The sequence below is a fragment of the Procambarus clarkii genome, chromosome 89 (genome assembly GCF_040958095.1).
Source record: "Procambarus clarkii isolate CNS0578487 chromosome 89, FALCON_Pclarkii_2.0, whole genome shotgun sequence".
Taxonomy (NCBI): Eukaryota; Metazoa; Arthropoda; class Malacostraca; order Decapoda; family Cambaridae; genus Procambarus; species Procambarus clarkii.
In genome coordinates, this window is record NC_091238.1 from 10130008 (window position 1) to 10144042 (window position 14035).

Genomic DNA, 14035 nt, shown 5'->3' on the forward strand with positions numbered 1-14035 from the left:
AATTGAATATGACTGCATATTCTGTATTGATTATTTTCTTGTTTAGGGCTTCTATCCCTCTGAGAGTGCTCTTGCATCTTGGTTTAATTGGAAGAGGATTTCTCCAAATGTCATCTTTGTTCGAGGTAAACTAAAAAAATAATTAACTGTATAATGTGTTACACTAATTTTAAATTTACACAACGTTTTGAACCTATATGGTTCATTCTCAAGTGATGAGACTGTATTGGGCATATTGCATTTATACCATTAGGGAGGTCAGGTACATAATACAAACAGGTGAAGATATGTTATGGAATGTGGAATTGGATAAAATAGACCACACACACAACTTACAAATTATGTGGAAAGGAATGACAGAATTCTAATAAAGAATGAGACCTAGGGGGGGTTTTGGATAGTAAGCTGTCACCAGAGGAACACATAAAGCACATGAAGACTAAACAACAGACCAGAAAATGAGATTTCCTTCTCCTCACCTCTCTCTCTTGCCTTACTTAATGCCCCATGCCTTCCTCACTCCCATCACAATTGACTTGATAATGGTTCAAGATGGTCCAAAACGTCGTCGCCGCCACATCTTCTGGTGTGTGGTTTAGTCTTCATATCTTCAGCCACGTTATTGTGACTCATCGTCTGCACATAAAGAACATTTTGAGAGGAGCGTATGTGTCATTTTCCAACTTCAGACTTGCTTATAATTATATGGATGGTGTAATACTTAAAAACTGTTCAAGACTTTTGTGAGACCTAAACTGGAATATGCAGCAGCTGTATGGTGCGCAAATCTCAAGAAGCACATAAAGAAACTGGGTAAGGTGCAGCTGCATGCTACAAAATGGCTTCCGGAACTGAAAAACAAGAGTTACGAGGAGAGACTACAGATATTAAAAATGCCACACTAGAAGATAGAAGAAAAAGAGGTGATATGATCACCAATTACAAAATACTAACATGAATAGACCAAATTGACAGAGGAATTCCTGAAACTAACAACTTCACGAACAAGAGGACACAGATTGAAGCTAAGAAAACAGAGGTGCCGAAAAAAATATTAGAAAATTTCCTCTTGCAAACAGAGTGGTAGATGGAAAAAGCTAAGTGAGGTAGTGGTGGAGGCCAAAACTGTCAGTAGTTTCAAAGTGTTACACGACAAAGAGTACTGTACTTGGAAGATGGGACATCATAAGCAAAGCGCTCATCCTGTAACTACACTTAGGTAATTACACACACACTGTGTGTATAGGTATGCTAAGGATAAAGTATATCAGCGTGAAGGACCCAAGACTTTTCAACACGACCTCTAAATATAAGGGGCATAGCTAGCTGACCTCTCACAATGTTCTAAAGAAACTTGATAAGCACCTCCAGAGGATTCCTAATCAATCAGGCTGTGATTCATTTATCAGACTGCAAACTGGTACATCTGACAGCCTGACTGACCAGCAAGTCTAGTTGATCAGACCAGCAACCAGGAGGTTGCGGCCTGGTCAAGAGACCGGCCTGGTCAAGAGACCGGCCTGGTCAAGAGACCGGGCCGTGGGGATACTAATCCTCGGAATCTTCAACAGGTAGTCAAAAGGTAGACCAGACCACCAACCAAGAGGCCTTGTCAGAAACTGGGCCACAGAGACATTGATTCCCAGAACTAACAACAGGTAGACAATGGGTAGGTATAATATAGACCATAATATTCACGGCTATACTGATGGAACTCGCTTACAAATGGATATGTCCATAAGTGCCTGAAGCCTACAATTATACCCTTACCTACATATTGCATTTGCCTGTGTGTTCAAGTGTTATTTTAGTTACCAAGCTGCTAACTTAATATTCATGAAGTCTTTCTAGATGTATGTTATAAGAAAGAATTTGATTTAAAATACTGTATCTTGTTTCTGATAATACTTAACAATTGCTTTCTTATTTTCTACAGGAGAAATTGATCGGTGCCTGAAAAAAGTGGCAGAGGGAGTGGAACAGTTTGAAGACATTTGGCAAAAAGTTCATAATGCCACTAATAGTAACCAAAAAGAAAAATATGAAGCAGACCTTAAAAAAGAAATTAAAAAGTTACAAAGATTACGAGATCAAATCAAGTCTTGGTTAGCTTCGGGGGAAATAAAGGACAAATCTCAACTACTCGAGAACCGGAAATTGATAGAAACGGTAAGTCTTTCTTACTTGGTCATTCAAGGATTGAAAATCAGTATTAATATATAATATTTGTTTTGATTTATTGCTTGCCTCTGTTTTAATCATATAAATAATAATGTGAGTAGAAATCATGAAAACTAGATAACCATTGTAAAATATCTTGTGGATTTTCCTTATATAGTACAGTACATGAAGTATTTTAGTTTCAGAGATTCTATCTTAGTCTCTCATGATCCACCTCAAGTAAACATGCTTACCAGAGACTATAATCAGTGAACCTGATATGCAATACCTTGCAGCGCACCAGAAGCTTTTTGTGGGAAGCTTGCTGAAAGATGAGGTGGGAGATGGAGAGGTTAAGGAGTTAATGGGTAAATGGGCTGAAGGAGGAGGGTAAGATTTGATTGAGGAATGTAAATAAGAAGGGTAGATGTAGCAAAGCACAACTAAGGAAAACAGACATAGGGAAGTATAAAGATGAAAATTATATACATATATATACAGTAAGGTTTTGGGGATGAGAGAGTATGGTCAGTTCTATAAGAAGGTTTAATTCATTTGTTAAGAGACTTACAGACAAGACATTTGAAATTGAAACTGAAATCCATTTATTGAGATATAAATACGTATACACAAATGAATGAGGTAGCTCCAACCATTCTCACCCCTTTTAAAACAGCATATTAATATGTGCTGCGTTTGTGCACATCACAAACAATCGGCATATTACTGAATGTTCTGATTGATAAATATATACCGTACATGTCTTCCTGTACACAGACATTAATACAGTGTAACCTCAGTTGACGACTGCCCTAGAATGCAATTTTTTTGGTTGGTGACGTCAAATTTGTTGTAAAATTTAAATTGGTGTTTGATGGTTTACTTGGAAGACGACATCTGTTCGTATGCATATGGGTCAAAAAAGCGCATGGTTTGAGTGCAGTACTGTATTGTATTTTGAGAAACAGAACTTCTGTATTGGAGGCATTGGATTTAACCTGGTTGATTATTACTTTGCATTTAGCTTGTTTGATCGGTTATTATTCTGGTACTGTACACTTTAAGTTTTTATCACTGCATCAGCCTCTAAAGACATATCATAGTGATTCTGAAGTTAAGAGGCAGAAATATCCTGCTATAAAGCCATGCTTTTGATTTTGTAAATTCTGTACAATATCTCTTTAAATGTTTTCAGGAATATGCCATACTAACTTATTACTATTTTGGGGACTACCTATTTTACCAGGTTTAAAGTTTGAGGGATGTTGCTGGTGTCGAGGCTCTTCCTCCATTAAGCACATTTTTCTTCTTCAATATACTTGTTGTGTTGGTAAATATAGTTTCAAATGCATAGGCCTTGAGTGATTTTCTCACAATCCTTTGGAGTTAGGTTGACATGATGTATGAGCTGGAATTAGATTGGCATTAGTGAAGCAATTCGTACCATGAGTCTTGAGCATGCTTCGGCTGTTGGCTTGCTGAACGTTGATTCAAACTGTGTTTCAGTATTTTGCTCATATCTTTATTACCATCAGTGTATACCACCTAATGTAAAAAAGGCACCAATGCTTAACCCTTCCTGTCAACCACAGCACAACATTGGTGTTCCTCACAACTACACCTTTAATGAACTCAAACAAAATATTAACTCTGCAGCATTATAAAGCATAAAAAGTATGAATATGAAAACCTACCTTTGAATGTATTGAAATGCCTCTTTGTGGATGAGTCCTAGTGACTCCATAAAGCTATCCTGCTGAGCAAGAAAACTCCTCTACAAGAATGTTGCACCTCATACATGAACAGTGCAGAGAACCAAACCCCAGGAAACTAAAAGATGAACTATTCAAAGCATCCATCCCCACAGGGTGATGGACCAAAGTGAATCCCCTTGATTCAGGCAGTGAACCACTAGGGAGTAGCAGTCAGAGTGGAGCCAGTGCATGGAGGAAGCCAAATCTTTCTCAAGGCATACCGAACCAGAAAAATCTTGCACCATACTGTGCACCCAAAAGAACAGCCTGACCATCAACCCTTGGGTGGCCTGATGAGCACTGGTCATGTTGGGAGGGTGGCATCACAGTACAAAACCCTGAAAAAAACCCAAGAGGAAGCCAGTGAGACAGGAGCCCACAAAGAGAGGGTGGGATCTGAACCCGCTGATTCTGGGAGCAGCAATTCGGATGGAACCGGAGAAACCGGAACATCACCTGGAGCCAAATTCTGCCCAAGAGAAAGACGATGCAAGCAAAGTTGAGGCTCTCGCACAACTACTTGACTTATCAGCAAGTCACCCAGGACTGATCCGGCACCAGCCAGCGATGACATTACACATAGCACAAAGCTGCTGGAGGTAGGGAAAGGGAAGCCGATCGAGAGTTTCAAACGAGGCCCAGCCAAGTCCGACTTGGATGGAACCAACTTGGACTTTTGCCACTTCACCAGGCACCAGAATCTCTGGAGCTAGGAAAGAACCCTTGCTAAAGTTGAAGGACTGCCACCTTCAACTGAAGGACTGAAGGACTGCAGCTGTCTAACTCCCAGGTACCTATTTACTGCTAGGTAACGGGCATCAGGGTGAAAGAAACATTTTGCCCATTTGTCTCCGTCTCCACTGGGGATCGAACCCGGAACCTCAGGACTACGAATCCGAAGCACTGTCCACCCAGCTGTCAGGGGTGGTTCTAGATAGAAAACTATCACCTGAGGACCACATAAAGAACGTTGTGTGATGAGCCTATGCCACACTTTCTAACTTCAGAATTGCTTTTAAGTACTGTACATAGTTGGCAAAATACTAGTACTAATGAAATTGTTCACGACTTTTGTTAGGCCAAAGCTAGAATATGCAGTGGTTGTGTGGTGGCCATATCTTACGAAGCACATCAACAAACTGGAAAAGGTGCAAAGACATGCTACTAAGTGGCTCCCAGAACTGAAGAGCAAGAGCTACGAGGAGAGGTTAGAGGCATTAAATATGCCAAAACTAGAAGACGTAAGAAAAAGAGGTGATATGATCACTACATACAAAATAGTAACAGGAATTGATAAAATCGATAGGGAAGATTTCCTGAGACCTGGAACTTCAAGAACAAGAGGTCATAGATTTAAACTAACTAAACAAAGCTGCCGAAGAACTATAAGAAAAATCACTTTCGCAAACAGAGTGGTAGACGGTTGGAACACGTTAAGTGAGAAGGTGGTGGAGGCCAAAACCATCAGTAGTTTCAAAGTGTTATAAAGATTGCTGCGTAGATGGGACACCACGAGCGTAGCTTTCATCCTGTAACTACACTTAGGTAATTATCTGAGATCCAGGGACCCCACCTAGGCAACCGGCTCCAACAGAAGCCAGACCTAAGACAGAGCGGTCATCCAAAAGGAAGGACAAGGAATCCAGGGCTTCAGATGGGACAAGGCCAGAATGAACCGCAGAACCACACAGTCCCGTTTCGGCACTGGAATAGGCGGGAAACCCACCTGAGGGATGTGGGCGTGTCAACCACGCCCAAGAGCACCCACACCAAGATGACCCGATATCGCGTACTTATATTCTGTGACTACACCTTAGCCTCCTCCACTAGGATAAGAGGATGGAAGAACTGTTACCTGTAATTGGGGAAGAGATTATAGCTTCTGCAATTAGTGCTAATTAGCTATGCCATTAAGCTAATGAGAAGTTGGAGTGAGTATATTGTTTGTAGACCCCAGGTACAGTACAGTACTAAGGTATCTGGACACCTAGATGTACTGTATTGCCCATGTGTAAGGAAAATTCGACTGTATTGTGTAACCTTATATATTATGGTGTATTATATCCTCTTTAGTTTCCATACTATTAGATAAGACTCCTATAATAGTTCAAGTTCTTAATTATCTTGAATACATGATTATGTAGCTGTGTTTTTTATTGCACCTCAACTGGGAGAGGGGGTGGGGCAGGTTTGGTGCTGCGGAGGTAGTCTTGTGACCTTCAGTAAAGAAGGTTTGTAGGGCTCTTGTGAAAGGTTTGGGGTGGATTAGTCTTATGAATTTGTATACCAGCCTTTTTTCAGTTATTTGCTCAATGAGGGTTGGGATATAAGCTCCTTATGTTCAGTAACTTGGATATTGGTTTATTCAAGGATGATCCTTATAGTTTTATTTTTAATTTTGTGAAATCCTTCAAGCATTCTTTCAGGCATTGAAGCAAGCATTGTGCATACCTAGAGCATACATGGAGAGGGTTTCGGGAGTTCTTCTATTCCCCAAGCCCGGCCTGAGGTCAGGCTCTAATTGTAGTAACTTGGTCCAACAGGCTGTTGTTTGGAGTGGCCCGCAGGCCCACATATACACTATAGCCTTGTTGGTTCAGCACTTCTTGCAAGAACCTGTCCAAGTGCCTCTTGAATACCTCCACCTTCGTTCCGGCAATATTTCTAATGCCTGCTGGGAGGGTGTTGAACAGCTGTGGGGCCCCTGATGTTCAGACAGTGCTCTCTGATTATGCCTATGGCACCTCTACTCCTCACTGGTTCTATTCTGCATTTCCTTGTGTACCTTTCGCTCCAGTATGTTGTTATTCTACTGTGCAAATTTGGGACCTGGCCTTTAAGTATCCTCCATGTACAGTATATATTATTTGATACCTTTCTCTTCTCCTTTCTAGGAGCTTTTTTAAGAACTTTGAGATGGTCTGTTACAGCCTCACTTAACTAGTAACCAGGTTCTTATTTCAATCACTTACTATGGGGCCTTTGTGCCTCCTCTTCATTGATCCCACTCTGAGTCATTGGTAAGTTTCAAGAATTGGCAGGAACAAGTAATCGTGCAGTGAATAAAGGGCGCTAAACAATACTAAATAACACCTTCACTAATATAATCTCTACTTTAAATACACATCTGTACACAGTGTGTCACTTTGTGCCACCTCTTAACTGAGGTATAAACAGGAGCCTTTCACCGATGGCGTTAAATTTACCACACCTATCAACAGATGGCAGTGTCTTTGTCACACTTACTGATTTGGAGTTGGTGTGCATGTCCATAGATGGAGTTGATATCACACCTCACTCCATAGAAGGTGTTGATATCATCACACGGTCCCAATAATTTAGATGTTTTATTGTTTCTATGAGTGCCATATATGTTCTCTGTATTCCCTCTTAAGTCAGAGATCTCTCCTGCTCTGAAAAGGGAAGTGAGTACTGAGCAATACTCAAGACGAGACAGCAATAGTGATTTAAATAGTATTAGCATTGCTAGGGGTCCCTGGATTTGAACGTTTTCATAATCCATCCTATCATTTTCCTGGCTGTCGCTATATTTACTTGGTTATGTTCACTAAATGTCAGGTCGTCAGACATTATAATTCCCAGGTCTTTTACTTGTTGCTTTACCTCACTGAGTAGGTCTGTGTCCTGTACCCTGTATTTCGTTTAAGTTCCTCGTTTCCACCATACTTTAGTACCCGTAACTTATCACCATTAAACACCATGTTATTTTCAGTTGCCCAAATCGAAGACTTTATATACTCTATATCTGATTGTAGTTTTTCAGTGTCTTCTACAGTGGTAATTTTCATGCTGATTTTTGTATCATCTGCAAAGACTGACACAAAGCTATGACTAGTATTTTTGTGTATATCTGAGATAAGAATGAGAAATAACAGTGGTGCCAGGACTGTGCCCTGGGTGACAGCTTTTCACTTCACTTGGGCTTGATCTTACCTGAATTGACTGTCACTTTCTGCATTCTGTTTGACAAAATTGAAAATCCAAGGTGCAGCATGGTCAACTAATTTGCAGTACAAGAAAGTACTTATCAGAAGAAGGCAGTAAGTCAAGGTGGCTATATTGCAACCCATCCTCAGTGAGGATGTACCCCCCTCGATGTAATAATTTCAAAACCACTATATATTTAGTGCTATTATCTACATCCTATCCAGGATTAGGTTAGGTTATCTTAGGGTATGTAACATTACATTAGGTTTTACTTGGTTTGGTTAGGATAGCTTAGGTGGTAAAACTGTGTACAGTGGAACCTCTATTTACGAGTTTAATCCGTTCTGGCACCGAGCTCGTTACCTGGAAAACTCGTCTTAAGAAACAAATTTCCCCATTTAAAATAAAGGAAATAAATTTAATCCGGTCCACTCCCAAAAACATCCATACTTGTATGACTTTTTTTTATGTAAATATAATACTGCACATGTAAATATAAATGTTTTGTTGTAGTGTTTTAATATTTACTTTACCTTATGAAGAGTAGTTGCTGGCTTGAGGGAGAGGATGGGGAGGTGGGAAGGAGGAGAGGGGTTATGGTGTGGAAGGAGAATCCACCTCTGAGTCAGGCGGGCTCTCTCTTCTTGGGAATTTCACTCAAATTTCATTTCAAATGTCACACAAGGATGCGTTAGACCAGCACCAAATAAAAAACTACGTTGATTACACTCGTTGTGTCAACAATATAATAGTCTTACCACGAAGATACAATACAATGCCGTTTTCTCAAATAGGCAATGTGGTTATTAAAGAAAACGGAAACTTCATGGCAAACATGTATACAATTCAAGTCGGTCGGATAAGAATTGGATTTTATAGAAATATTTGCTCAAATGACGCTTGAGCATGGTGTTTGGGTGCATTCAAGAGAAAAAAGTGTGCCACGTTCAAGCGACATATACCTGCGAAAGTGATAACACTTTCATAAAGTGTTATCACAAAGTGATAAATTAATTAAACATTTTCACACACCGGGTTGTCACTGCTTTATCAGGGCAGCTTTTCCAAGAATGCGTTCACCTTTTCAAACATTCCAAACACTTCCCTGATCTCAGTGGAAGAGGCAGCATCCTCCCTTACCTCCTCATTCCCTTACTAATGGTGTAAATTGTTGATGAGGACCTGCCATACTCCCTTGTGAGATCACACAGACACCACACTCATGCTTTGCTATAATTTCCTTCTTTAAATCCACAGTAATTGTGTCTTTCTTCCTCTTGACAACACTATCTTTAGCAAGCAGCTTCTTTGGAGACATCGTGTGTTACAAATTGTAGTCGCAAAACCACTAAAAACCCAAAGAAAAGCTCAAATAAATCCAGAGGGATGCTTGTCGTGTGCGATACAACAACAACACTGGCGTCGGAGGCGTCCGAGAACCCGCAAGATGCTAGGAAGCACCATGTGGTTTTGCTCGTTAATAGAGGCGAGCTCGTCAATAGAGACAAATTTGCTGCGAGTGGCTTGCTCGTTACTGGAAAAACTCGTTAATAGAGCCACTCGTTCTTCGAGGTTCCACTGTATTCTCAAACATGTGAAATATGAAATTCAAAAATTGTTCGAGTATCTTCTACAGTTTGACATTAAAAAATATATGCCTCAGGCCTTTTCACTGTAAACGAGTTTACCAGACTTTCCATAGTTTAAACCTTCAATTTATAATACAATACAGTTATAACTTAAGAATATTCTCTGTTTAGAACAAAAGCTCTTTTCTCTGTTTCCATGTAGACAATTATTGGAACTGTAATATGCTTTCAAACCATCACAAATATTCTGATACCTATCCCGGTAGTCTGAGAGAGGAGGGGTTGGTGTCTTGATCTAATCACATTTTTCCTGAGAACAGGCTTTTTTATTGAACCATAATTTGTTTTGCACCATTGCTTGGACGATCCTCGTAAGATCGAAATCTTACAGGACAGGTTGACTAGTTTAGCAGTTACCAGGGAGGATGTTATTAAACAAATAGTAAAACTCAAACCAAACAAATCCCCAGGGCAGGATGAAGTGTTTGCCAGGGTGCTTAAAGAATGCAAAGAGGAGCTTTGTGAGTCACTGTCTACCATATTTAATAAATCAATAGAGTCAGGCAGAGTGCCAGAGTCATGGAAGGTTGCTAATGTGGTACCAATTTTTAAGAAAGGAGATAGATCACTTGCGTCAAACTATCGGCCAATTAGCCTAATGTCTATTGTGGGAAAGTTACTTGAATCGATAATTGCAAATACAATTCGTCTTCATCTTGAAAAACATAAATTAATAAATGATTTGCAACATGGTTTTACAAATGGCCATTCATGTTCAACAAATTTGTTATCATTTTATTCCAGCATAGTTGAGGCAGTTGGTAGTGGTAAGGTTTGCGATGTTGTGTACCTTGACTTTAGCAAAGCTTTTGATACAGTGCCACATGAAAGACTGATTAAAATGATAGAGGCTCATGGTATTGAGATGGATTAGGGCATGGTTATACCAAAGGAAACAGAGTTAGTATAAATGGGGTTAAGTCAGAGTGGGAAAATGTTGTAAGTGGAGTGCCTCAAGGCTCTGCATTGGGACCTCTGTTGTTTATAATATATATAAATGATTTAGATTCAGGTTTGAGTAGCAACATTTGCAAATTTGTCTGATACAAAAATCGGTAGGGAAATTAACACGGAAGAAGACTCACTATAGCTTCAAGTTGATCTAAATAGGGTTTTGAAATGGTCAAAAGATTGGCAGATGCAGTTTAATGCTGATAAATGTAAAGGTCTGAGGCTAGGTAATGATGATAAGAGTTACAAAATACGAGCTAGATGGTGTTGAGATTGCGAAGTCAGACTGCGAAAGGGATCTGGGAGTTATGATTAGTAAGAATTTAAAACCAAAGGATCAATGCATAAATGTTCGTAATAAGGCAAATAGGACACTGGGATTTATTAATCGAAGCGTTAGTAACAAGACACCTGGTGGTGTTCTTCAGCTATATCTTACTCTGGTTAGGCCCCATTTAGATTATGCAGTTCAGTTTTGGTCGCCGTACTATAGAATGGATATAAATTCACACGAACGTGTCCAGCGTAGGATGACTAAGTTAATTCCCCAAATTAGAAATCTTTCATATGAAGAAAGATTAACAAAGCTTAAATTGCATTCACTGGAAAGGCGAAGAGTTGGGGGTGACATGATAGAGGTTTACAAGTGGATGAATGGACATAACAAAGGGGATATTAATAGGGTATTAAAAGTATTAACACAAGACAGAACTTGAAGCAATAGGCATAAATTGGATAAGTTAAGATTTAGGAAAGACTTGGGTAAATACTGGTTCGGTAACACAGTTGTTGATTTGTGGAACCAATTACCGGGTAACGTGGTGGAGGTGGGGTCCCTTGATTGTTTCAAGCGTGGGTTGGACATGTGTATGAGTGGGATTGGGTGGTTATAGATAGGAGCTGCCTCGTATGGGCCAATAGGCCTTCTGCAGTTACCTTTGTTCTTATGTTCGTATGGGCCAATAGGCCTCCCGCAGTTTCCATTATTGTTATGTTCTTATTTAGATTATGCAGTTCAGTTTTGGTCGCCGTACTATAGAATCGATATAAATTCACTAGAACGTGTACAGCTTAGGATGACAAAGTTTTCCCCCAAATTAGAAACCTGTCATATGAAGAAAGATTGACAAAGCTTTACATTCTCCAGAAAGGTGAAGAATTAGGGGTTACATGATAGTGGTGTACAAGTGGATGAATGAGCATAACAAGGGGGAGACAGAGATTAATGGTGCAAAAAGTATCAACACAAAACAGAACACGAAACAATAGGTATAATTTGGATAAGTTTAGATTTAGGAAAGACTTGGGTAAATACTGGTTCGGTAACAGGGTTGTTGATTTGTGGAACCAATTACCTTGTAACGTGGTGGAGGTGGGTTCCCTCGATTGTTTCAAGCGTGGGTTGGACATGTATATGAGTGGGATTGGGTGGTTATAAATAGGAGCTGCCTCGTATGGGCCAATAGGACTTCTGCAGTTACCTTTGTTCTTAAAAAGGGACATAAGAACATAAGAACAAAGGTAACTGCAGAAGGCCTATTGGCCTATGCAAGGCAGCTTCTATTTATAACCACTCAATCCCACTCATATACATGTCCAACCCACGCTTGAAACAATCGAGGGGCCCCACCTCCACCACGTTACGCTGGTGAAGATATTGGTAGGGTGTTGAAACTACCAACGCGAAACAATGGGTATAACTTGGATAAGTTTAGATTTAGGAAAGACTTGGGTAAATACTGGTTCGGTAACAGGGTTGTTGATTTGTGGAACCAATTACCGCGTAACGTGGTGGAGGTAGGGTCCCTCGATTGTTTCAAGCGTGGGTTGGAAAATGTATATGAGTGGGATTGGGTGGTTATAGATAGGAGCTGCCTCGTATGGGCCAATAGGCCTTCTGCAGTTACATTTGTTCTTGTATTCCTATAATTCAGGTGCATGAATTGTATAGGTATCCTAGTTTCAACTTCATCAGAGTTTCACTGGTGCAAAATGTACACACGGCAAGCATATTGTACCTTGGGTAAGGTATTACATTTGTTAACACACTATTATATAACACGGTTCAATTCTAATCATTGCCTCCCATATATATTACACTGTATAGTAAATGTTCAGTTCGTATAGGTGAGAAGCAGACCGTACTTAACATTTTCACGAACGAATTCAATTTTAACAAGTACGGTACTGTAGTAATAAAAAATTTGTAAAAATAACTAAGTGGTTATGGTACAGAGAAAAACATTATGCATGGTATTTACCGATAATTTATTTGTTTGTTTAAAAACCGCTAAGAACGTTTAAAGTTTATTAACTGAAATTTGAATATCATTTGGGAAAGTAATTTAGTTGTACCTTCGCCGACTTACTAATGGTCTATTTCCAAGGTTTTGAGATAGACAAATACTTATAGGTGTGAGTAATGGCAAGTTGCCAAGTTATTCATACCTGATGCGCAATGATCAGTGCAAGTCCTTTCACAAGGTCAGAGACGTTTAGGCACGTTCTTTACACACTATGGCGCTGCTTGCTTAGCAGTTAATAGTAACTCTTGGTGGGGGGGGGGGGAGTTTGCCAACAATGGGAAACTCAACTAAATCATAATGAACCCCTGGAAGGTTAATTTGGCCATAATAGCAGCTTACTGATCGACCAGAACATTTACTCTCGTCTTTAACATAATTGAGTAGTAAATTAAGGTGTGAGTGTATAAAGAGTGAGAAGTGTAGTTGGGCACTGTATCGTGTTGTATATGATAAAATTAATATAAATAACAGTCCCTTGCTAGAGGCGGGAGGGTGCCTAGTCATGTTTATTAAGGTGGCGTGAGCGGCCACATGGGTGGGCGAGTACATAACGGCAAGACACTGGTGTGGCTCTTGTCACACTGTTGGTACTAGTCCAAGGTAAGTAATGCGTGTGTGTAGAGTGAGGGAGGTGTAGGGTGGGTGTGTGGTGGTGGGGGGGGGGATGACATGGCGGGGCCGGGGTGTGGTGTGGGAGTGACGTCACGGGTTGTTGACATGCCAGCCAGCCAGCCGGCGGCCACACGGCTCCCGCCGCCACCACTACCTCCTCCCCGCAACAATACCACCATAACTATACCATACCCGGCATGTGGTAGGCCTCGGTATGCCGCCACACCTCGCCAACACTATACCAGTCGCAACACTTGCGTCTCCTCTCACCACCGACTACATAGCCACCGGTGGAGCCGAGATCATTGTCCCCCGGCAAGTGGGACTTCCGCAAACGGTCCATCCATGTCCAGGGATTATTCCTATCAGATATTTCCATGTGGCCTGGAATGTTAGACCAGACATGACACAGAGTCTGGCCACCATTCCAACCAACACCAGCAGACAAACAGCGGCAGGAGCAGCGTATAACGCAAATCCCAAGACCAAACTACTTCCTCACAGGATATACTCAATTGCCTAGCGACCCCAAGTACTATAATGTTTCCAATTTAATAAATGGTCTTTCAAGCTTAACATTAAGGATTATATGTAGTATGAGAGGCACGGTAAAAGATTTGACAACTATTGCTTCTGTATCTAGGCATTACAAAAT

The 14035-nt window shown here is 40.5% G+C and overlaps 1 protein-coding gene across 15 annotated transcripts in view; it reads left to right on the top strand.

The window, feature by feature from the left end:
• Not3 (CCR4-associated factor Not3) overlaps positions 1 to 14035 on the top strand; it is a 107749-nt gene that overhangs the window by 6082 nt on the left and 87632 nt on the right. For 8 of the 15 annotated variants that reach the window (XM_045767122.2, XM_045767126.2, XM_045767123.2 and 5 more), the window contains exon 2: positions 1937 to 2169. In XM_045767122.2, the coding sequence (XP_045623078.1) occupies positions 1937 to 2169 (233 nt within the window). Of the gene's footprint in view, positions 1 to 1936; positions 2170 to 13242; positions 13369 to 13470; positions 13913 to 13961; positions 13989 to 14035 lie in introns of those variants that run through there. The other 7 variants (XM_069317971.1, XM_069317969.1, XM_069317965.1 and 4 more) reach the window with 7 other exon arrangements.